This window comes from Gobio gobio (genome assembly GCF_949357685.1).
Source record: "Gobio gobio genome assembly, chromosome: 14".
NCBI lineage: Eukaryota > Metazoa > Chordata > Actinopteri > Cypriniformes > Gobionidae > Gobio > Gobio gobio.
This window is the reverse complement of record NC_137107.1, coordinates 37981619-38008662: the sequence shown is the minus strand read 5'-3', so window position 1 is coordinate 38008662 and position 27044 is coordinate 37981619. Positions and strand designations below refer to the sequence as shown.

At 35.3% G+C, this 27044-nt stretch overlaps 1 protein-coding gene across 1 annotated transcript in view; it reads left to right on the top strand.

Moving 5' to 3' along the window:
• Window positions 1-27044, top strand: part of ccbe1 (collagen and calcium binding EGF domains 1) — a 78488-nt gene that overhangs the window by 40587 nt on the left and 10857 nt on the right. Inside the window, exons 3-8 of the mRNA XM_079834954.1 lie at window positions 8074-8126; window positions 8979-9113; window positions 11460-11597; window positions 15890-15996; window positions 19928-20036; window positions 20889-21028. Of these exons, the coding sequence (XP_079691080.1) occupies window positions 8074-8126; window positions 8979-9113; window positions 11460-11597; window positions 15890-15996; window positions 19928-20036; window positions 20889-21028 (682 nt within the window). The remainder of the gene's footprint in view (window positions 1-8073; window positions 8127-8978; window positions 9114-11459; window positions 11598-15889; window positions 15997-19927; window positions 20037-20888; window positions 21029-27044) is intronic.

Sequence of the window (27044 nt, the reverse complement as noted above, 5' to 3'; positions counted from 1 at the left end):
ACGTCAAACAGCTTGTAAACAATGTCACGCATCATTTACCTCAGAGTCATTCAGTGTCCACAGCTGTTAATTCACTAGAGAAATCAACTCTTTCACTAAATATATGCACTATATTAGCCTATATATATATATATATATATATATTAATTCTACTTAACCTGTTAGTGATGTCTTGATTATTTAATGCTATGTTTAGATAAATCTGTCATGAAAATGACAGTCACTGTGTTAATGATTATATTTATACAACGAATTGGAGAAAAAAACATAATTTTATAATTTAGATTTAGGAGTTAATGCAAAAACTGCCTTATGTGAAGTTTACATGTTTGCACACAATGTGTTATTTGAGTGTTGATTATCCTATAACTAAACATGAATATTAGCTGGATATAGGCTTATAGTTTGGGCTCTGTTGTTAACCTTTAATATTATAGTAATAATGTGCAAGTAAGGGCTCCCTATATAGTTTACAGCATTATCTTTAAGAAACTTTTAGTTATAATTGAATTAATTTAAGGACAGACACAATTTTTTCAGTAAACCACTGTTTAATAAAAAATAAATAAAAAAGCCATTTTTTAAAACAGCTGTACCGAACCCGTACCGAACCGTGACTTCAAAACCGAGGTACGTACCGAACCGTCAGTTTTGTGTACCGTTACACCCCTAATATATATTATTATATATATATATATAGTTCTAAATTAAACTGTAAAAATTATTCTGAACCTTCACAACTTTCTGACATTGGACAGATTTGATATCTGAACGCTATGGATCTCAAATCTATGGAACTTTTATTCTTGCAATTGCAACTTTATTTCTCACAATTTCAGATTTTTTTTCTCAGATTGAGTCACAATTGCGTGTTATAAAGTCACAATTGCGAGATATAAAGTCAATTGCGAGATATAAAGTCTCAATTGCCAATTGCGAGATATAAAGTCGCAATTGCAAGAAATAAAGTCAGAACTGTGAGATATAAAGTCTCAATTGCGAGGGGGAAAGAAAAGTCAGAATTGCAAGATATAAAGTCTCAATTGCGAGGGGGAAAGAAAAGTCAGAATTGCAAGATATAAAGTCTCAATTGCGAGATATAAAGTCTCAATTGCGAGATATAAAGTCTCAATTGAAAGTCTCAATTGCGAGATATAAAGTCCCAATTGCGAGAGGGAAAGAAAAGTCAGAATTGCAAGTGAAAAGTCGCAATTACTTATTTTACATATTTTTATTCCGTGGCATGAAAAGCTTCCATACACATCAGTGCTGCTGTCTTTTAGAAACTAGATCTGTTCAAATCATGTGTGATTCTTTGCTTTGTGTGGCACCTGCCATTCTTAGTATCCTTTTGAAAGGTTTCCAATGTTAAGAAGAATTTCCTTAAATTCATATTATATAATCCATGGGGGTCGGAAGCAAAAAAATTGTAGGTGGGTCCTCTTTCAGAAAGAGTTTACTGGAGTAGATGTCATTTACATTAAGTACAAATATACCGCCTTGTTTGCTGAACGTCTGGTTGGGCAAGACAAAATTACAGAAATCAATGTATCAATGACAGTTGCAATAGTGTAGGGGTAAGACGCATGGCATCAAGTTTTGACGCAAATCGACCCGAGGTTCGAATCCGCCTTTTGCCGAACTCGCTCTACTCCCTTTTCCCATCACATATCAGATCGGAAAGGTATTTATTTTCAATAAAAATGAAAAAAATATTAGAAAAGTGGAAATAAAGCATCTAACATGTATTTAATAATAATTATTTATTTCCCTTTTCCCATCACATATCAGATCGGAAAGGTATTTATTTTCAATAAAAATGAAAAAAATATTAGAAAAGTGGAAATAAAGCATCTAACATGTATTTAATAATAATGTGTTTATTGGTTAGGGGTAGGTAAACAGACATGCGCTGAATTAGAGACGATAAAAGTGAGTGGGTCCAATATCATTGATCGTAAAAAGTGGGTGGGTCTTGTCCGACATACAATGGTTCCGACGCCCATGATATAATCAGACTTTTATTGTGTTCTATATAATTTTTGTAGTATTTATTTCATTATTTGTTGGTGCTTAATATTGTAAAACTTATCTCAGAAGCATGTGTCTAATGAGGACTCCAGTGGGCTGTAGTGTCTCTCAAAGGTCCTGTCATCAGGGAAACTGATTCTAGAGATTCTGGCCTGCATCAGGCTGTCAGGCTTTAACCACACTGAGAGACATGCCACAAATATGGGGAGTGATTCAAATACTTTACATTAGTGGCATGTTTTTAAATGTTAGTGCTATTGACCTTATCTTTAGAAAAACGGTCTTGTTTTTCCCCAAGAGATTTTGTCATTTGCTGTTCATCTGTACAGCGCATGTTATTCAGAAACTTAGACTGCACAGACTCATGATTAGTTTTGTGTTTTCAAGCTTCTGAGATTAAACCAGCACTGTGTCACACATATAATATGAATCGGTGTAAGTAGCCATAGTCTAAATAAGACATCAGAACGGAACATCTGGGGTTGCTCAAGGCAAAATGTTATAGCCCTTGTGAAGTTTCGTATATTTACATGCTTTTGGATTGTGTGATGTATACAGTAGGCTATAGTTTGATTTCTTGTTAGAACATTTCTTACTCTGTTTAGATCATTATGGGATTTGGTCCAGCTGGATTTCATGTACTGCTGTCCATTAAGCCTGTATAATTATTCATATTAATGACGCATATACTAATAAATACTTTCATGCAGTGCGGATTTCGTTTCTAAAATTCCTAGATATTCGCATGCTTCATATTGTATAACATCCAAGAAATGTTCTAACTAAACTAAAGGGTAGATAAAGATACAAACAAATAATAATAGATATTTTAAAAATGAAATGAAGTCAAACCCTTAAACAATTTGTGAATGCACCAGATGGATGGGAACCTGAGTGTAAACAGCTCAGAGAGTCAATAAACAAAGCTTGAAAAATATTTTTGGAACGCTTACCCTTGCAAACACAGTTCCAGGGTCAGTTCTGGCTGTTCTCTCCAGTGCGTTCTCCTTTCTGACTGTTGCGTGTTTGTTTAGATGGGGACATATTAGAGTTTGCGTATTTGTGGAGGATCAGGATGGCTTTGGTGTCGGCACACCAGAAAAATTATTTTCTCTTTTGGATCTCAATGTACCTAAACCTACGTCCTTGCTTTACTGTATGTGTTTGTGGAATTTCAATTTCAGACATTAGTATACTCACAAATCTGAGATGCTGTGAGATGTTATCACTAGAGATTTGTACCTTTGTTTTCTTAGGCCCACTTCATGTGCACTTTCGGTCTTGTGGACTTACAATGGCCGCTGCGTGCATGTGTCCGTTAAGTCCAAGAGGCCAGAGGGTGTCCCAATTGTCATTTTAGGTCTCAGAAGGGTGCTCGCGAGCCCCCCATTTGAGGTCGATATGCGCCCTCGATACGCACTTCTGCCGAGCCGTGAGGGTTTAGGGTACCATTTAGGACAGGGCCTTAAAGGTGCAGTGTGTGAATTTTAGCATCATCTAGTGGTGAGGTTGTGAGTTGCACTCGCACACCAGTCACCCCTCCCTTTCGAAGCACATAGAGAACCTACGGTGGCCGACTAGCGCTCAGTAGAGCAGTTTGTCCGTTTAGGGCTACTGTAGAAACATGATGGTGCAAAATGGCGATTTCACTGTAAGGGGACCCGCGGTGCATGTAGGTAGAAATGGCTCATTCTAAGGTAATAAAAACACAACGGTACATTAAGTAAGGTCTTTATACACCACTGAAAACAAAGTTATGTATATTATATTGCATTTCTGTCAATAGATCCCTACACACTGAACCTTTAAAATCTCCATTTGCACTTCATTTGAGCTGGTGTCTAGAAGAAACAGTGGAGATATTAAACGTATCTCATTTGCATAATTCACAGCTCTAGTGTAACAGGCCTTGTGTTGTTTATGTTTCTATAGCGGTGTGCATGCTTGTGTGATTTAGTTTGGTAGAGTGAATATGACCCGCTGAGTGTCTGTGTACATGACTGCAAACATGCGTTGAAGTGTGAAAATCACCTCCACCTCGTTCCCCTCCTATACCCATCATCACCTCCCACAGCAAGAGATTTGTGCCTCCTCTGCCGTCCTCCTCCACTTCTCAGTGCTTCCTCCCCATGGACTCTCTCCATTTTTGCTGTTTTTACCATGTAAATGTGAGTTATGGCACTTGTGTGGCACTGCACAGTTGATTTTACAGCTCTGCGTTTCAGTGTGGGCCGCCTTGATACATATACTACAAAAAGAGAAGGAAAGTGTATTTATTTATTTAGGTAGGGTCCGTGTGATTGGTAGTTTTTTTAGTTCTTTTAATTAGCACAAGCTAGATAAACAACCATTAGAAGGTTAAAGGTTCTCATATTCCATCATAGTACCTTAAAAGTTTCTTCTATGATAAGAACATTAAAAGGCTCTATGTCATCAAAGTTCTTTTAAAGGCTATTATATTGCGTCATGATTTCAAAAGGTTCGTGATTTACTTTAAAATGACTTTTGAAACCATTATTTAGAGTCTAGAAAGGAACAAACTCCCGAGTAAACATCTCTGCAATGCTAAAGGTTCTTGCTAGCGTGGGAAAATTCTTTATCTTGCAGGGAACTCCAAAGACACCCATTAGTTCTGGGCAACATGCAGCAAAAAAAAAAAAAAAAAAAGGTGTGATGTGGAAAGACTGCAAGCTTGTTTGTTTTGTCTGAAAACAAGCTAATATAGTCTGTTTTTTAAGTCTATTATGTTCAATGCCAAGTTGTGGATCATGGTTATTTTATAATGATCTCTTATTTCTCCACTTCTCATTCAAAGTATATATATAATAACATTTTGCAATGTCATTCCCGTAAAGGAATTCCATATGGTTTCATAGCTGAAGTATATTATTATGTATATTTTATTATTTTTTTCAGGATATCAAGATGTAGGTGGTGCCCCTTAATATTGGGAGGGTTTACTGTGGTTTAGTTTTTTTGTGTGTGTGAGAGAGAGATTTTTATGTGATTGTGGTTCCCAATATTTTCATCTCGAACATCAAACAAACCAATAAAGTTTTTTTCTGTGTGAATCAGACCACTTTAACCGCTCCCATGATTCAAACCATACTAGTCCATAGCCCAGCTCAGACCTCATACTCTGTATGTGGCTGTAAAAGTGATTGCGTGGAAATATATTAGCTGTTTATGTTCTTATTAACTTGTAAACCAGTGCATTTAAATGTTTAACATGCTGATATCCTTTTTAATATGCACCATTTAAACGCTGTTGATCAGTTCACTTCCAGAATAGAACGACAGAGCTTACTCTGGCAGACTAGACTAAACAGTTCCACAAAATTTGTGAGTAATACTGTTGGAAAGGATATTGTCATTACTTAATATCCAAATTCCATTTCTCCCTGTTGTATTTTTTTGGTTTTCTTTTTTGAGCATTGAAACATTTGGGAATCATTGTAGCATAGTCTGGAAATGAATCATTTGTGTTCATGCTTGTGAGTTGTTCCCTTGTCATTGAGAAAATGTAATATCTCCACAATAACCACTTAGAGAGGGAAAAGGTTGGGGGGAATTGTACTGTTTTACCTTGGAGGTGAGTTTTCCATCACTGTCGAGAAAAAGCACCTTTTTTCCTTTGGATCTTCTGTTTGTCCTGTATGGTGGATATCACATTAGGATCAGATTAGGAAAATCATAAAAACAGAAGAGACACTTGTGCACATTAATCATTTATGCAGGTTTGTTACAGACTGGATTGGAACCGCTGTCTGGCTTGAAGTTTCTTAGGCAAGCATCAGTATTATTATTATTGTTCATCCGTTCAGTTGGGGTTTTGAATAAACCCATAACCCTGAGTATTAAACTTCTGTTCGAGACCTGTCCCAGCCTGTTTGTGCTACAGCAAAGACTTTAGATATACAAAAGATGGTACGTAGCATTACTATGAATGGGAGAAAGTGCAACGCACAATATGGCGGAATATTTCACACCTTCTAAAAAAACAGAGCCAATCGTGAATTGGTAAAGTCATTGCGTCAATGCAGTCGGTATTCTGAGACGTGCACTTAGGCCGCGTGTCCACCAAAGTGTTTTTAGCCAGCTTGTTCCATTATTATGCTCGTTGTTGTCATCTGTTGATGTTGTACAAGCAGCGAATGTGGCGTTTGGTCGGTGTTGTACTTTTCCCGCACCTCCTCGACTGTGATTGCATGGCTAAAAAGGTAAAAAAGTGACAGTGATGAGCGCTGTGTTTTACCCAAAGTTGAACATTCTTTAACTCTCGGCGTCCAGTAAAATAAAAAAGAGACACTCAGCGCCTTGTCACGGTACTGCCGTTTTAAAAACACAGCGCTCCCACTAAAAAATGTTTGGGGAAAAATACGTTAGCTGCAGGGAAAAAACACTTTGGTGGACACACAGCTTTAGGGCTGGTCCAGCCTGAAATTCCGGGGGTTTTTGTCATGATTTTAAGCATTTAGAAACAAAATTTATGAGACAGTTGTCAGATTTCATTGGTAATTTAAAATTTGAAATTTATTCGCAAGCTTGATGAACAGCTTTGGAGAATTTGATGTTTCCCCAAAGAGATACTTGCATGACTGAAATAGTGGCGTTTCAAAGATGGCCTCTGAGTGATATGGGCCAGTTTGCAACCGTCCAAAACACATTATTGACTCCCTAGCAACCACCTCCTTAGCAGCTTCCTAGCTACTTTCTAGCAACCAAATACACTGCTATTCAAAAGGTTGAGGTCGGTAAGGTTTTTTTAAAAAGATGTTTTTAAATAACGTTTTTATTTTAATATATTTAAAAATTTAATTTATTCCTTTAATGATCTTCAATGACCCTTCAGAAATCAGGCTAATATGTTGATTTGCTGCTCAAGACACATTGCTTATTATTATCTATGTTGAAAACAGCTGTGCTGCTAAATGTTGTTGTGGATTGTTGGGGATTGTTTGATGAATAGAACGTTCAACAGCATTAATCGGAAATAGAAATCTTTTGTAACATTCTAAAAAAACAATGGTCACATTCACTAAGCATGTATACACATAAATGTGTGCCTGAAATCTGCGTACAAACGTTTTCATGAGAAAAAAAAAAAATCACCAAAAACTTTTAAACTAAAATGTATTCTAATAGGGTGAAAAAATGTAGGAACAACTGAAACCACACGTAAGCAAAAAGCACTTAACACAACTGCTTTATATTATCACATATTATAGTAATTATATTAATTATATTATATTATATTATATTATATTATACTATATTATACTATATTATATTATATTTATTTTATTTTAATAATTGTATTATATATTATATTATATTATATTATATTATATTATATTATATTATATTATATTATATTATATTATATTATATTATATTATATTATATTATATTATATTATGTATTATATTATGTATTATATTATGTATTATATTATATTATATTATATTAAATAAAATTAGTAAATAATAGGCCTGCAATTTAATTTCATCTTAAATATATTTCATCATATACAGTGAAAGAGTGAGAAAATCTGTTATAGCTTCAACTGTGAGGCTTCTCTGAATAACGCAGATTTACTCGTACAGCTGGCTAATGAGAGTCTGTAATCTGTGTCTGTATAAAAGGTGTTTATTGTGTTTGAACTGGTTTTGAGAATGGCACACTTGGCATTGCTCAAGGGTCTGGAAAGAGCGCGTCTTCAGAGAGCGGCATATGTTTGACGAGAGAGATGAAAGATTGTGCGGAAAGCCCTGATATGGAGATGGTTTAGGCAGGTTTTATGCAAATGACTAACCTTGTGCACGTGGCCACTCATTTAGAATACTCAAAGTCACTGACATTAGAATGAGATTAAGAACAAATGAATGCGCGTACGAACATGTTGTGAATTAGGCTGAGATTTTAGTGTAGCAAGATAGAAGTGTAGCAACCATCCACAACACCCTAGCATCAAGGGTAAGCTTTTTTAAAAGAAAAATGAAAAAAATTAAATTATAATCTGTCATTTCCTCTCTCTTTCAGAAAGAAGTGCTGTGAAGGTTTTAAGTTTGTGCTGGGACAGTGTATTCCAGAAGGTAAGACCTCTTTCACCCCCCTCTCTCTCTCTCTCTCTACCCATACTAGACTCCTCTGGGTTGAATTTGTTCTGATATTTCTGGACGCGTTTTCCCTCGTCTCCCATTAGCGTTCTAAACAAAATCATTCCTTTTGGAAACAACTCAACTGGTGCTTTTAATGTTGTTTTAACATTTCCAGCACACCTTAAAGAGCTTGGCAGAGTTTCCCAACCAGTAACGATATCTTGATTACCTCGTGTATATTTTTATAGTGGGAACAGTTCTGTATATTAGCTTATGAATACAGTAATATACTTCTCCTTCTTTGGTGGAGGGGTTCAAACCACTAACAAGTTTTTACTCGTAACTGTCAAATAAAAGCATGCAATTAAATTGTCTGCGTTCTGCGGTTCGCCCTGCCACATTGAGAGGGTGTATAGTGGTCTCTGGAACGGCCCTTTGAGACAGTCTACAGCTTTCTTTTCTTTCCTTTTTTATGCTGTTTATGTTCTCTGGTGTCCTCACCTGCCCCCTCTGCACTGATGAGAAACACACAATGTACCGGTTGAGAATGGACACATATTTCCCTGATTCACACGGCGCTCCATGCTGTGCCTGAGATGGTTTGGCTCTTCCTGCAGAAATCATGGAATAAGGAAAAGATGCGGGAATTCTTGGGGGAACTTGCAGTACTGTCTTCCTAGACCACAGTGTTTTGTTTTGAATTCTGAAGGGAAAAGACATGATTTCCGGAAATTACAACGATATTGTGGGTTTTGTTTTAAAGCTAGGTTTGATGTTTGTTATCCTGTGCTTTCCTCTCTTGTTGTGTTTATATGTGTTTGTTTGTGGGTGTGTTTGTATATGCAGACTATGATGTGTGCGCCGCCGCTCCATGTGAACAGCAGTGTACCGATCATTTTGGCCGTGTGGTGTGCACCTGTTACTCTGGGTATCGCTATGACCGGGAACGACATAGAAACCGCGAGAAACCGTACTGCCTGGGTAAGATTTGACTTAGTTTTTTTCTCTCTTTTTAATTGATACAAGTGTACTTATTTGAGTACATTATTAGAAATTATTGTGGTAGAATTTGGTATTAACTGAAATGTTAAAACAATTCAGTTTTTACACTAAAAATGCTGCACAGGTGTAAATACATCAATCATAAACAAGAAAAGGTGACTGATACCATTTGCTCTTGGTCTCTGACATATGTGAAAAGTGTATGCAAATAAAACTCATTTTTTTTCATGTTTTAATTCTAATGTGCATTACTGACTCTAATGTAAAAAAGCCGTTTTATTTTTATTTTTTAAATCTCTCATAAAAAAATTTTTTTTTTGGATTAAACTTGGCCTTTGCATGTATGAAACATGTTTCTGTTCCTATATTAGGCCTATATATGTTTTGAAACTCTAATGTACACATACCCATTTCATTTTTATTTTATTTATATATTCTTAAACTGTAAAATTATAATAAATAAATAATAATAGGGCATCTTCTTCAAACTCATTTTCAAATACTTTGTCATTTTCATTTATTTTGACACCCATGAACCCTAATACCACAAACCACATCTAGGGGAAAAAAGGTTCAATGGGCTTCTATATAGACCCCTAGGGTTCTTTGCTTAATTTTCTAGCAAAAAAGGTTCTGTATAAGGAGAAATGGCTTACATTATTGCATAATACTTTCATGTTTAACAGTTATTTCAAATGTTTTCTAGTTATTAAAGTATTTTTACAAGCCGTTTAATTCATAACATTTTATTAAAATTAAATTAAAACTAAAATAAAACTAAATTTATTTATCCCATATGCATTTTAAAGTTCTTTATAGAACCTTTTCTTTAAAGAGTGTATGTAACCAATAATACATTTATTTTATGCTAAGGATACTACAAATACATTTACATATTTATGTACTTAAAGGGTTAGTTCACCCAAAAATGAAAATTCTGTCATTAATTACTCACCCTCATGTCGTTCCAAGCCTTCGCTCATCTTCGGAAAATGGCACCTCGTTGACCACCTCCTGCGTCAGCATCATACACATGCTTTGAGGTGCTCACGTGAACACCATCGGCCAATGGTGAGACGGCGTTAAAGTATTCTCATCGCTTCATTACATTAAGGTTGAACCACTGTAGTCACATGGACTATTTTAACAATGTCTTTACTACCTTTCTGGACCTTGAAATTTGCAATGACTCTGCTGCCTATTGATGGTTCAGAAACCTCTCAGATTTCAGCAAAAATATCTTAATTTGTGTTCCGAAGATAAACAAAGGTCTTACAGGTTTGGAACGACATGAAGGGGAGTAATTAATGACAGAATTTTCATTTTTGGGTGAACTAAACCTTTAATATAAATACCCTGCAATTGCACTTTCGGTAGGCCTATACTAAATTGTTGTACTTTAAGTCTGCTAAATTGGAACAACTCATTTTGTGCTTAATGCACTTTAGTTATCCGTAAAAAGTGCTGAGGTCTAACTAAAGATATACTTAAGTAAATTTGATTGTGCTAAAATGGAACTATTGCAAGAATATTTCCTTTCGGAGCACAATGGCGATTTCACTGTAAGGGGACACGCGGTGTGTGTAGATAGAAATGACTCATTCTAAGGTAATAAAAACATAAAGGTACATTATGTAAGGTCTTTATACTCCACTGAAAACATAGTTATGTATATTATATTGCCTTTCTGTCAATAGATCCTCATAAATACTACACACTGAACTTTTAAGGACTGATATTATACAGTGATCATACTATCCTTACTAATACTGATATTAAAACACATTTTAGGCTTAATATTAAGAAATGTGCATTGTGCAATGAAGAAGTACTCCAAATAAAGTTTAATTATAAAATTTATATCTGTAAGTCTCAAGCGATAAATATGTTAATGGATTTATGGTATATTTAGTATGAAGTATGTATTTTAAATACATTTTGGTATAGGTTTTTTCACTAGGGTAGCTGCAGTAAAAAATTTATTTTAAAAGAAGACTTGACTTGTTATTGGGATTTTTTTTTTAAATTTTAATAATTTTATCTAGAATATTTAACGGTATGAAGATGTTAGCGCCCTCTATAGGTTGTTTTTAGTTCATGGGGCTTGATTTCTCAATGTTTCTTTAATATCAACGTGAGTGTTTCTTAAAGGGTCTGACCTCCCAGACTGCTGAAGTGTTTAGTTGATTTGATGGGAGTCAAATTTTGTTTCTCCGACTGATCTCACAGAAGCACTCCATAGCGCCCGAGGAGCGAATATCACGTCTCTTTTGCTCTTTGCCAACTTTCCGTCCCTCACACTTTCACTCTCTGTTCTTGCGTCAGACATTGATGAATGTGCCAACAATAACGAGACGGTGTGCTCACAGATCTGTGTGAACACCCCCGGCAGCTACCAGTGTGAGTGCGAGAGAGGCTTCTACCTAGAGGATGATGGGAAAACATGCACCAAGGGCGAGAGAGGTGAGTGTACACTATGGATGTTTGTTTGTCTTTCTCAGCAAAGACCTTTATTCTTTTAGCTTCCTTGCTCTCTCTTTTGGTCTTTGTCTTTCTTCTTTTCTTCTGTACTTTGGGATTTCTCCAAAAAAAAAAAATTCCGACCTATTTGTTGGATTCATAAATGGCCCCAAAGTGTTCACTGAACCCCCTCCTTTTACACTCTAAATAAAAAAGGTGCTATATGGCAATGAAAGTGGTTCATGGCTCGTAATCATAGGGGAACCTTTTTAAGTGCTGTATAGGACCAATCTTAGTGCTTCAGTGGTTCTTCAGCGGTTCTTCGCCGGTTCTTCATCGGTTCTTTGGCTGAGGTGCTATATATGTTAAGATATGGTGCTAAATAGCACCAAAAGCGGTTACCCTATGATTACGACAAAGAACCACTTTTAGTGCCATATAGCACCATTTTTTATGTTTAACTGCCTAAATTAAGTACTTCACGACCCGTAGTTTTGAAGCGAAATACAGAGAAGTAGTTGTTAATCTGTAAAATATAACAGATCAACTTGGCAGTCAAGTGTTTGTAATCTCCTTTTTTCAGTAGTTTGTATTGTCAGTAGTTTTACATTGAATAATCATGATTAATTTAACTACAGAAATCACAGTGCTTTATGGGATTTTGAGTTCATTGCCATAGTTTTAAACAGTTTTTGTGGGAGACTTTTTGAGAGCCACTTTCATTGGAAGCTGCTTTGCAAACCTCATAGGTCTGCTTTGATTTGCCCAATGCATTGCCAACAAACAACAGAAATGGAGCACAAAAAAGGTGAATCGCTGCTGTGTAAGGGTTTAAATAGAGCACGGTGAACCAGAGATATTCATTTTCCTGTCTGGGCCTAACCATCCACACAGGTGTGGAAAGGAGTGAGTGAGGTCTATAAAAATGCTCCGACAAGTCATGGATGCATCATCGAACCTTAAGGTCCAGTTTTAGCAGTGCAAATCTAAACAAAGATGTTAGCCAAGTGGAAAGGGTGGATGCTAAAAAATATGATTCCTTTGCATTTGAATAATTCCAATGTCATAGGGAGATATATAATGATGGATGGATGGATGGATGGATGGATGGATGGATGGATGGATGGATGGATGGATGGATGGATGGATGGATGGATGGATGGATGGATGGATGGATGGATGGATGGATGGATGGATGGATGGATGGATGGATGGATGGATGGATGGATGGATAGATAGATAGATAGATAGATAGATAGATAGATAGATAGATAGATAGATAGATAGATAGATAGATAGATAGATAGATAGATAGATAGATAGATAGATAGATAGATAGATAGATAGATAGATAGATAGATAGATAGATAGATAGATAGATAGATAGATAGATAGATAGATAGATAGATAATTTTGGCTGTACAGCAGCTCTAGAAGAAAATAGTGTCATTGTCCAGGGTTAGTTAGCTTTCTGACCCCTCCATAGACGGCAATTTAATTACCACTTTCAAGCTCCAGAAAGGTAGTAAAGACATTGTTAAAATAGTCCATGTGACTACAGTGGTTCAACCTTAATGTTATGAAGCGACGAGAATACTTTTTTTTGCGCAAACCCCCCAAAAAATAACGACTTTATTTAACAATCTCTTCTCGTTTGTGCCAGTGTCCTACACCGGCTTACCATTGGCCAATACTGTTCACATGAGCACTACGACGCATGCGTGTGATGCTGACACAGGAGCTAGCCAACGGTAAGCCGCCGTTCTGCCGTAGAACTCAAAAGCACTGCACTGTTCCCACTACGTCAACAGCGTAGGAGACTGGCACAGACGAGAAGAGATTGTTGAATAAAGTCGTTATTTTTGTTTGTTATTTGCGCAAAAAAGTATTCTCATCACTTCATAAAATAAAGGTTGAACCACTGTAGGCACATGGACAATTTTAACAATGTCTTTACTACCTTTCTGCCCTTGAAAGTGGTAATTATTAAATAGCTGTCTATGGAGGGATCAGAGAGCTCTCCGATTTCATGTGTTCCGAAGAACAATGAAGGTCTTATGGGTTTGGAACAACATGAGGGTGAGTAAAACAGAATTTTCATTTTTGGGTGAACTAACCCTTTAATTTATGTAAGTTCAGTTTTAATTTTGAATTTTTTTTTTAAATTAATTTTGTTCAGTTAATTTAATTTTAATTTAATTTAATTTAATTAATTAATTTCTGTTGTAAAAAGAGTCAAGAACATCCTCATTTAAAGTCAGGTTTGGCTCTCAATCACCTCGCTATTTACAAAAAAAATCCATTCTGCAGCCTCTTCTAGTTTGACATATTTATAAGACATTGCTTCCTGCCTCCCTGCAGGAAGTCCACTGACCCATCGCGGTTAATGACTTGGGACACCAGCTAGCGGTTAGCATTAGCATCAATCACTTCCTCTGTCCATTTATCTTTTTGGTTTTCTTGTGGAGAGTTTCCTGTGTGCTGTTTCCTCTCTTTTGGGTCAGTTTGAGTGCAAAATGAGATGACCTTTTGGGGCATTCAGGGATGCAACAACCCAGATGTACAAAAAAGGAATTCTGAGAATTCCAGAACACCGAGATTACAGTGTGTGGATCAGATGAGGTTATCAGCTATGAGTCAAACTAGGCTGTTGGAGATTGTGATATAACTCAGCGGACTTTTGGCAGGAATGGAATGAGCTAGTACATTTCTGATGGTGCCTGTACGTAGTGAGCCTCTGTTATGACCTTGAGCAAGACTTAAGATCTCTTTTGTAAGTTTATGGCACAGTTTGATGGCAACATTAGCTCTGTTCCAAAAAGCTAGTGAGCTAGTGTCGACTGTCTTCGTAAGATACTACTAACTGAAATGGAATCTCATGAGTTATTGATTTAGTACACTCTACATAGGCAGCAGCTGTATGCGCTACATATGGAAGAAGTTTGATTATTAAATGTGCACTTGTAGTGTACTTCAAATCTTAAAATTATATTTTAAAAAAAAACTGTAAAAGTATATATTTTTAAATATAATATTAAAAAGGCCACTTAAAGGGTTAGTTCACCCAAAAAAGAAATTTTGTCATTAATTACTTACCCTCATGACGCGATCCGAATCATGATTCGACTCGCTGATTCATAACGCTTCGAAGCTTCATGATGCAGTTTTTTGAAATCAGTTATCACTATATAAGTCGTTATTTAGGGGTTTTTTTCGCACAAAAACTATTCTCGTCGATTCATAAAATTATTGTAGAACCACTGTAGTGAGATGGACTTTGTAACAACGTCTTTACGTACCTTTTATGGGTCTTGAAAGTGTACAGTGCATTGTGCCAATGGAGGCCTTTCTGAGCCATCGGATTTCAACTAAAATATCTTCATTTGTGTTCCGAAGATGAACCGAGGTCTTACGGGTGTCTAACGACACGAGGCTTAGTAATTAATGACAGAATTTTCATTTTTGGGTGAACTAACCCTTTAAGTATGCTTAAAACGAGTAGTGTTTCCTGACTGTTTTGTAACACTTACAGTAAGCAATTCTTAATAATAATTAAATTATATAATTAAACAATTAAAATATTTACTTTAAAGTACATTTTAAATCATTGTTTTAATAATCTTTTGTCATGCTTTGAAGTACACTTCAACTACAACAGCTCATGTGAAGTACTTGATTATACTATATTTAATTAAATATATGTGTAATTATAAAACATTTTTTTACAAATGTATCACACATTTCAATAGGAATTACATTAAAGTATATTTTAGTTTACCATAAATGCTTTTCAGCACAATCCGCAGTACACTTTTATCATATTTCAAAGACAATAGAAATTACATATAAAGACATGCTTAAGTTCAACTAATTGCATTTAATATACTGTAAATGTAACCTATAATAAATTTTTACTTCATTTTTGACATGCAAAAAGTGTCCAAAAACATTATATTCAGTTTGCACGCAAGTATTCTTTTAAAGTAGATTATTTACATAAGTACTCCTTTTAAAAGTATGCTTAAGGGTTAGTTAATTCATTTGAAATTTGGGTGTTAGTATATTGCTTAGCTAATGGTGCAATGCTCTAAGCAAAAAGGGGTAAAATAGTAATTTTGTATGAGTTTGAATTCCTTTCATTTAGAACTTTATTTCATGCTACATGTGTATTGATAATCAACAGTTCTCTCAACTCTTCTGCCATTATGGATGGATTCTTTTCACTGAGCTTGTGGAGATTTATTTAGATTTTGCCCAACAACCTTAAATTCCACATGCATGTTGTCTCTTTACAGCTCCGCTGTTTGAGAAGTCAGAAAACGTCATGAAGGAGGGAACGTGCTCGGCCACATGTGAAGACTTCCATCAGATGAAGATGACTGTTCTCCAACTCAAACAGAAGGTACACTATTCCAGTTTCACCTGCAGGGCTTATTCATTAAAACAAGCAGCAGCTTTCTTTTTATATGCATGTCCTCATCCTTAGACCAACGAGAACCTACCTGCCAATATTTCACGAGCAAGTCAGAGTCAGGTTATACAGATCTTCAGGGATGTGTTGGCGACTTTATAGGCGAAATAAAAAGTGCTAAAACATGGCCCAAATGGCTGAGCGATCTGGTAGTGTGACTTATGTCTGTCCTTGCTGCAGGCTCATAAATCACGTTGAACGCAGTGATGCGGTTTAGACGGGCTGAGGGCGCAGAGTCAGTGTTCTGCAGTCAAAGCGAGACTGTCAACAAATCCACTCAGCACCCTCATGGTCACGGCTTGATATATAGCTCTTGTGCGTGTGGTCCAACAGACTGAGGGAAAAGATTGAGAGAGTAAAGTAACGTGGTGAACTGGTAAGAGTGAGGCAAGAGGTGTGGTTCTATGAAAAGGTGATGTAAATGATACGATTGATATGATTGTTACAAATGGTTTTTCTGACCGTTGTTGTAACTTCTCTATCCATAGTTTTCAGTCACGTGACTGTCGCGGAGCCTTGGAGGGCAAAACCGCCATAGAACTCCATAGAACTGCAGCACAAGCCTGTCAAATTTCCATCTTAAAACAAAAATATGTGAACAAGATGCACATTTTGGCCACTTATGATCCATATACAGCACCTGCTGCAGTATTTCAATCACTGAAAACAGCGGGACGTTTTTAAAACGCTTAACGTGAAAAACACTATAGGGTGAGCTTCACCAATAAGGATTAAATTATGCAAAGTTTAAAGGATTTGTTGATATGGGTTTTATTTTAAATCGAGTTGTTGCACTTAATTTTAAACACAGATTAATTACGCAGTAAAACGTTATAGAGCTGATCAAGCTGCAGACGGAGGGTGAACTGACGACAGGCTAAAGAATCCTTAGTGCAACCCACCCTTAAAGTGCCCTAATTTGCCGTAAGTGCAAATTCAGTTTACACCTTTTTGATGATGCATACTATATACAGGCGAGTAGATGAGGCAAGAATATGAACGCAACGTGTTTTCTTTATAATGGGTTTAGATGGGGAAAACACCTAACGAGAAACCTCGTGTTGCACTAATATTCTGTGTTCATCTGCTTTCCTGTACAAAGTATGCAACATCAATAAGGTGTATATTGAATTTGGTATTTTAATATCACCGTCTTACCGCATTAATACTGACTACAAACCTGGTAAAAATGACTAGCGGGCAATGGAGAAGAGCCTTGTTTTGCCCTCCAGGTGGGCGTTCCTATAAGCGTGTGATGACACGTGAAAACTATGAATTGCTTTCTTTAATAAATTAATAGTTTTATTCAGCAAGGATGCATTAAATTGACCAAAAGTGACATTAAATTCATTAAAGACATAATTTAACAATTTAACACGACTTTCCAATTAATATAAAGGTTTTTTTTTTTTTCTTTCCAGAATCTAAAATGATCAGCTTCCACAAAAGTACTATGCAGCACAACATTACCCAATATTAATAACAATCAGAGATGTTTCTTGAGCAGAAAATCTGCGTATTAGTATGATTTCTGAAGGATCACATGACACTGAAGACTGTAGTAATGATGCTGAGCTTTGACCATCAGTGATAAATTACATTTTAAAATATATTAAAGTTATTTAAAATTGTAAAATATATCACAATATTACTGCTAATATTATATATTTGATTAAATAAATGCAGCCTTGATGAGCAAAAAAGACTTACAAAAAAAATCTTACACTACCATGCAAAAGTTTGTGGCCTGTATGTAATTCAATACTGAACAGCATCATTATAATACATTTTAAGTGAAATTCCAAATGTAATATTTTCCTGTTCAGAACATTTTGTGTTGTTACCAAATTAATGAGGTTACATCACTGTTAGGATGGTGCCTTAGAAGGTAGCTTACTATTTAGGCAGCAGACTACAATATTTACTAGGTTTTGAATTGGAATTGTAGTGTTTTAGTTCAACTACATATCTTTTTTTAATTTTTTTTTTTTTTGTGAAAAATGGACTGTTCTTCACGGCACATTATTGGGCTAATCTCTCGCGGCATCATAAGTGGTTGATATTGGCACTCACAATTGAAATATGTGCATATGTGCAGTCCGAGGCACCCGACACAAATCAAAACCAGAAACAATGACAAATGAGATTTAAATAGCTTGCAAAGGGCTGGACACAGACACTTGTGCAGATTTATGCGCTTGGCCTAGGGCTGTATCTACTGTGTGTGGCGAGACCTCAAAGATGTGTGTGTGTGTGTGTGTGTGTGTGTGTGTGTGTGTGTGTGTGTGTGTGTGTGTGTGTGTGTGTGTGTGTGTGTGTGTGTGTGTGTGTGTGTGTGTGTGTGTGTGTGTGTGTGTGTGTGTGTGTGTGTGTGTGTGTGTGTGTGTGTGTGTGTGTGTGTGTGTGTGTGTGTGTGTGTGTGTGTGTGTGTGTGTGTGTGTGTGTGTGTGTGTGTGTGTGTGTGAGTTTACTGATGTCCAGAGCTCAGAGGTTAGCAGGTAATGGATACTTCCAGTTCACCCAGAGAGCCTCCAGTTCTTTGAAGTGAAATACTCTGCATAGAACGCTTGTAAAAGACAGCCACTGATCTCAGTCCATGCACCAACCTGAATAATTCAGGGATTTCCTGTTTTTGCAAATGGCATGTACACAGATGTTACAGTTTATAGATCAGATTACATGCTCATGTTACTTTGGTTTTAAATTATGATTCTCTTATCCACCTTGTAATATCACATATTTTAGCCATTGCCGCTTGTGAGATGATGTACAGTACCTGTCAAAAGTTTGGAAACATTAAAAAAAGTATGTTTTTGAAAGAAGTCTCTTATGCTCACCAAAGATGCATTTATTTCATCCACAATACAACAAAAACAGTAATATTACAACATATTATTACAAATTTAAAATGTATTATTATTATTAATTATTATCAATCTTAAAAACATTTTTGTGGAAATGATGATACTTTGATATTTTCTTATATTTGATAGATTCTTTGATGAATATAAAGTTCAATGGACAGCATTTATTAAATTTTACTAAAGCTTTTATTAAATATAAATCTTTTTTAACATTACTATTGTCTTCTCTGTCACAATTTTCTCTTTTTTTTTATCTTAATCTTACCACAAATGGTTGAATGGTATCAATGTTTCCAAAAAAATGTTAAGCTGCAAAAAAATGTTTTTTAACATTGATAATAATAAGAAATGTTTCTTAAGCATTAAATCAGCATATTCGAATAATTTCTGAAGGATCATGTGACACTGAAGACTGATGCTGAAAGTTCAGATTTGTCATCACAGGAATACATTACATTTTTTAATTTATTAAAATAGAAAACAATTATTTAAAATTGTAATAATATTTCACAATTCTACTGTTTTTAGTATATTTTTTATCAAATAAATGCATCCTTGGTGAGCACAAGAGACTACTTTCAAAAACAAATACAATTGTAATGTTTTCACATTTTTGACGGTACTGTAATTGCTATCAGGTGACCGTAACATCCGTAAACAATTGCTTGAAGGAATAGTTCAAAACAAATTTACTCACCGTCATATTGTTAAGCTTTAATGTAGTTCATTTCTATACAACTATCATTCATATGCCCCTCATGCCAGAATCCATTATCACTGAAGCATATTTTGATGGGCTGTGATAGATTGCCACATTTTGGGATTGGATCAGCATGACAGAGAGAGAGAGCAAATAACATTTATTTTCAGTTATGGGTTTCTTTTCTTTAAAACTAACTGCAAGTTTTAGGTCTTTTGAGCTCCTTTTCTAATCCTGAAATGAAGGAAACAGCAAGACCCTGAATGATCTGTGCTTTGTTTAATTCTCCTTTGTTCAGATTGCTTTGTTGCCAAGCAACTCAGAGGTCAATAAGCAGATGACCAATGAAAAGATGATGATGACACACTCGTTTTTACCTGGACCTTCAGGGCCAGCTGGGCCTGCAGGTGAGCTTTGTTAACCTCTTAAATGTCACCGTCGCACTAGGGAGACGCTTGCTGTTTTTTTTTTTATTGCCCTTTTTACCTATCACATATTTTAGTAATCATCATAAATTAGATATCATTCAAAGGCTTAAACACCACTTTCAAAACCGTTTTGAAATTGGACATTGCGTTAGCATGAAAACGCTACTTGAATCTCTTTTGGTGGGCTCGTCCCCCTAGTGGGCGGTGTCATGTTTCATATTACAAATTTAATTGTATCTATTTTATAATCAACTTTTTTCTAATCTTGACAAAATGCATATCATTGGAAAGGCCTGAAACTCAAGGTTCTATATTTGGCGACTGTTTTGTGAAAGAAGTAATATTGTGACAGAAATGTATTATTTTGTTAAAGGAGAATGCATTTTTAAAAAATCTATGGAATGAGGATGTCACCCGGTGGCTATTTTTAGTATAGCGCCTAAACACAATCTCATAACAACTTACTTTTTTTTATATCAACTTCAGATTTGAAACACAACTTGGTTAGACGTTTGGCTTTGACTTCATCGCAATTTTAGAGTAAAACTTATTTTATAAAATATTTTGTATAACGTAAAATAAATAATACAGTACATTTGCTTTACAGTAAATGTAAACTTCTATAACTTTTTACTCTTTAATTTTTAATTATCTGCTGAGTTGCTTTTTTAAAAGAGTCTGTATTCCAAAGCATTCATGAATTACGACCATTTCAGTTTGTAAATTGCTCAAAATGGGGGGTTACAGTTATTTGGTGTTTCTCCATTAATATCATCTTTCTTTTTCTAAAGCCTTTCTTCTTTAAACCTGTCACTTTCATGTTTCTCTCAGGGAGCCCAGGACTCAAAGGTTCCCCTGGCCCCCCAGGACAGATGGGGCCACCAGGTATGCCTGGTCCCAGAGGCGACATGGGGCCCATTGGGCCCTCACCGGACCTGTCTCATATTAAACAGGGACGACGTGGCCCAATGGTACGTATCAATCCTCATAAGTAACCTGCTTATGTTCACACTGTATTTATAAGTTGATGTGCTGCTGAAGCCAGCGAATTTGTGCGCAGGAGATAAGAAGGATGTAGACGAGGATGGGGAGAAAAAGAGAGAAGTGTTTCTCGTACACTTTTTCCTCAAGTTTTGCTTGTATAGATCTGTGGAGTGACTCCCATCAGTACAGAATTGTGACGAATGTTGATCTAGAGCAGGGATCCTGGAGAGCCACTGCCCTGCAGAGTTTAGCTCCAACCCTGAAAAAAACCCTCACCTGTCTGTAACTTTAGTAATCCTGAAGACCTTGATTAGCTTGTTCAGGTGTTTTTTGAGTAGGGTTGGATCTAAACTCTGCAGGGCAGTGGCTCTCCAGGATCAGCATTCCCTACTCCTGATCTAGAGGGACGTAAAAGTGGCATTAATTCCGATATGACTGTTCAGACTGAGGTCGCACTGCAAAACATCAGACCTTTATCTGGTTTAGGATAACATATGGAAGTGGCTCAAATCAGAATCGAAAAGATCAGATTCCATGCGGTTTGTGCTGTTCACTGTGATCGATTTGAGTCGCTTATGAGCGAAAATTTGGGCCGCTTTTGCCTACAGTGACTGAACGTAGCCCTATAAAGCTCACTTACCATGTTTTATCAGCTGTAATCAGTATCCTAAAGTGTCTCATTTGAAGACTAATGTGCGCTAGTTCATTTTACTGCATCTACATTAATCATAATAATTAGTGTAGTATTGCACTACTCCATTTAATCTTGATATTTCTTAAAGATGTCTTTTTGGCTTAGGACACAGGGCAATGGTGTTGTTTTCCATTACTGTTTGTCTCTGCCTCACCATTAAGCTCTATGAAGATAATTCACTTTGGCGCAGCATCTATGTTGTGACATCCGGGTGGCCTGTGGTTTACATTCAAACATAAGTCTAGCTGGGTGTCCACATTTATTATGACTAGCTAAATGATGTACTAAAGCAGGTTGAGGGATTTTAATCAGGGGTGCTCGATCCTTCTCCTGGAAATATACTTTCCTACTGAGGTTTAGTTCTATCCCTCCTATAACACACAGACCTGCCGTTGTTAAATGAACCCTTGAGACCTTGAGGAAAGCCCTGTTCTCACCTGAAGGATCTAAATGACATGAAGGTAAACAATATTTGCTAAATATTACTTTTCCCTTGCAACAGTCGTCTCAAGGGTACCAAGACTTTTTTTACAAAGCTGCTGTTGAAAGGATAGGTTTCGTGAAAATTGCTGCATATACCCACCTAAAAAAGGATGTTTAATAACATATGTTGTGCTTTGGATGCTGGTGTCCACAAGAGGGTTCTTAGTTTGCTTAACCAGCCAGACTTTGGTAAATTATTTTGTGTGTGGATGTGAGTTGATGGTCTAGGTGGTGGACCAGCATAAAATAAGTTAGTATTAAGCTACAATATAATAATAATAATAATAATAATAATAATAATAATAATAAAGTGTAGTAGTAGTAGTAGTAGTAGTAGTAGAAGTAGTAGTAATAATTAAAATTATATATAAATTATTATTATATACAAATGTAATATAATCAGTGTTGTTTTAGAATTATTTATATACTATTATAGTATTACATTTTTTAAATTAGCTTTTATATTTCATTGTTAGTTTAATCAACTTATTTATTTTAGTTTAATTTATTTTAGTTATTTATTTTTTGTATTTACGTTTTTATATATTGATTTTTTTATTTATTTTATATTTCAGTTTTATTTCAATTTTAAAAAGTTTTGAATAGTTATATAATATAAATGAGCAATACCACACAAGTAGCTGTGCATAGTATGGCTGTATATCAGCGCGGCTGTGATTCAGCCGTAGGCACGAGGCGCTTTATTGAAGCTTATTGTATTATGTATTTATGAACCATTGATTCTTAATACTGTGTGGCTTTCCTGGATGATCCAAGGCTGTTTTGTGATGGTTGTTCTTGAGTCCCTTATTTGTCTTGAGCAGTTAAACTGTCCAATGTTCTTCAGAAAAATCCTCCAGTGTCTTTTGCATATTTGAACCCTTTCCAGCAGTGACTGTATGATTTTGAGATCCATCTTTTCACTCTGAGGACAATTGAGGGACTCAAAACAACTATTAAAAAAGGTTGAAACATTCACTGATGCTCCAGAAGGAAACACGATGCATTTAGAGCCGGGGGGTGAAAACTTTTTGAATTTGAAGATCAAGGTAAATTGTACTTAATTAAGTCTTCCAGGAAACATGTAAGTATATTCTGTTGCTTCTGAAGGGCAGTATTAAATGAATAAAAATAATATATATATATATATATATATATATATATATATATATATATATATATATATATATATATATATATATATATATATATATATATATATATATATATATATATATATATATATATATATATATATATATATATATATATATATATATATATATATATATATATATAAACAAAATAAGAACAATTTGGACATCTTCATTCTGTTCAAAAGTTTTCACCCCGGACTCCTAAAGCATTGTTTCCTTCTGGAGCATATCTAGACTATATGTAAAAAAAAAAATTTCATGTCAAATATTTTATTCAGTACTAAATAAAAAATAACACATTTTGTATGATCTCTTTTATTTTGTTAAAAATTATTCACATTTTCACAGATTCTGCAAGTGGTTCACATACTTTTTCTTGCAACTCTATATAAAATAAAATTTATTGAACAACAATATTTAAATTAACAACAATAGCCATTATAAAAGACAATAGGAAATAAACACAAGTAAACAATTCAGATAAATGTACAAAAGCAGCACTCTAGTACAGGATTTAAGTTAAAATAGCCTAAATATAAAGTTATGAAACTTAATTTTCCCCTTAACCCAAAGATTGCCTGTTTGATATACCCCAAATGAATTATATCTCACGTTTAACCACTATTTACATAAGAGTCAGTGGCAAATTCCTGGAGCTCGCATATGCAAAAGTGTCTAAACAAATTGTAAAATAGGCGCTATGTTTATATATGATAATATGAGTCACATATTTAAGATCTAAATAACTACATTCTCGCCTAAAAAACGTTGTTGTTCGTGACACAACAACAGTAGTGTTTAAAAAAAAAAAAAGGTGGATTTGCCAAGGAAAGGAATTCATAAAGATGCTTTGTTGTGTTTGAAATCATGTGACGCCTGCTGGAAATCTGGACTTGGTGCGATCAGGCATTTGAACATAACCTCTGCTGGAAGTTAGGCCTCCAGGACTAGGATTGAGCACCCCTGGTGTAAAGATTATAAACATCACATTATACTTGCATTCTTAAGATGCTGAGTAACTTAATTGTTAGTTGTATTTGATCCTAATTTCACTTTTAGCATTTGCAGATTTATTGAGCCAAGCTTCATTTTAGACACAGCATGATGGTGTAATAGCTCGCTGACCTGTGGTTGCTGTCGACGGTGACACGCTTTACACTTCCTGTTACAGACTGTTAACCCTCATTACTCTTTCACACATTCTTCCCCGGACTGACGGACATAATGAATCATCATCTCACGCAGACACGCACACACACTCAAATTACAAGCGCTGTGAATCACGGCAGACTTTCTAATGTTAACCTTTTCAGCCGAAATCATCACTTTGTGGCATGTGTGTATCTAGCCTCTGGAGACAATGTTCTCAAAGTTCATGACCGTGAATATTTGTAGATCTACTGAGCAATTAGGTATGTCGTTGACATGGAAATGTCACTGAATGTTTTCTTTATACACTTAAGACGCATTTGTAGTTGAAATATTTTACTCTAAGGTCATGAACGCTGAGTAAATCTGTAATGTCTGGTCTCATTTGGGACGTAATCAGTTTGGAGCTCTTGTAGCCATGGAATTCTTTGTTTTTTGGATGCAGTTCCACTTTGTGTTTGCTTTTACGGCAGGCTCTTAATAGTTTCAACAGCTTTGTAAGACTGAAACTGGATCAGCAGGTGCAGGATCTGTTTTGTTTGCACTAAAATCATAAAGGCTTTGGACTGTATGGGGTGTTGGATTTTGGGCCGATGAGATTGCTACAAAATATCCTGCTTCTCACTGTTGAATCTGCTTGAGACAAATCTAGATTTACATGGAAGAGATTGTGTGTGACTTTATCACACTATTACACTGCAAGTCCTGCAGGCCAGATCCAGTATTTTGACACATACCTGTTTTTATGTCCTGACCGTTTACATTCACTGAAGGCATTATCGACCGTGTTTACATTTAATACCGCGCCAAGACATGAAGTACCATTTTAATCCCTGTGCCATATGAAACTGACCCCGGCAAAAAAAGTATATACACAGTCCCAATTTCAAAACATTGCTTGCAGTAACATGCCATGATTCATACAAAAGAGTAGAAATGAACAACATTGTATATTCTTTAAAGAAATGTGAGTGGTTATGACCATGCATACAGATGTCACCATGACTCACATGGTTGCCTGTGTGTTTCTATGCAGAGTCTGCTTTATTGAACATATTTTTATGTTAGATGTTTAATATACAGTTTGTTTTTGTTGTTCACATGTATATATAAATTATACATGTATTTTTCTTCAATTGTTTTAATATTACTTTTTAATAATTTTATTAATACACACACACACACACACACACACATACACATACATATATATATATATATATATATATATATATATATATATATATATATATATATATATATATATATATATATATATATATATATATATATATATATATATATATATATATATATATATATATATATATACACTCACCTAAAGGATTATTAGGAACACCTGTTCAATTTCTCATTAATGCAATTATCTAATCAACCAATCACATGGCAGTTGCTTCAATGCATTTAGGGGTGTGGTCCTGGTCAAGACAATCTCCTGAACTCCAAACTGAATGTCAGAATGGGAAAGAAAGGTGTTTTAAGCAATTTTGATCATGGCATGGTTGTTGGTGCCAGACGGGCCGGTCTGAGTATTTCACAATCTGCTCAGTTACTGGGATTTTCACGCACAACCATTTCTAGGGTTTACAAAGAATGGTGTGAAAAGGGAAAAACATCCAGTATGCGGCAGTCCTGTGGGCGAAAATGCCTTGTTGATGCTAGAGGTCAGAGGAGAATGGGCCGACTGATTCAAGCTGATGTCCATCCCTTTATGACCACCATGTACCCATCCTCTGATGGCTACTTCCTGCAGGATAATGCACCATGTCACAAAGCTTGAATCATTTCAAATTGGTTTCTTGAACATGACAATGAGTTCACTTTACTAAAATGGCCCCCACAGTCACCAGATCTCAACCCAATAGAGCATCTTTGGGGTGTGGTGGAACGGGAGCGTCGTGCCCTGGATGTGCATCCCACAAATCTCCATCAACTGCAAGATGCTATCCTATCAGTATGACAATATTCAGCACCTTGTTGAATCAATGCCACGTAGAATTATATATATATATATATATTAAAAATAAAATATATATATTAAAAATAAATATAAGAACTGTATTTTTAATAAATACATAAATATTTAATTTTATTTACCTTAATTTAAATAAATTAAAACCAGATCCATACTTTTTTCAAAGTGTCGCTTTGACATTGCTAACCTAAACCAGTGTCTCTACTTTATTTAAATTAAACATCAAATATTAAAATATTTTGCAATGCATAGCATTAATATAATAATTAAAATTTTATGTGAAAATAATTGAATAATAATACATGTATTTTTATTCAGGTATTTAATATTTAATATTATTATTTTAATAAATACATTTTATATAATGCATAATATTACTTTTGTGTATAATGTATATTATACAATATAATGTTATATAAATGCAACCCGTGCTGGCAAAATGAGTTGCAATGAGCAACGTTTTCTGAAGGTTCCAAAACAAAATCACCTAGCAGCCATACCATAAAATCCCTGATAATAACACC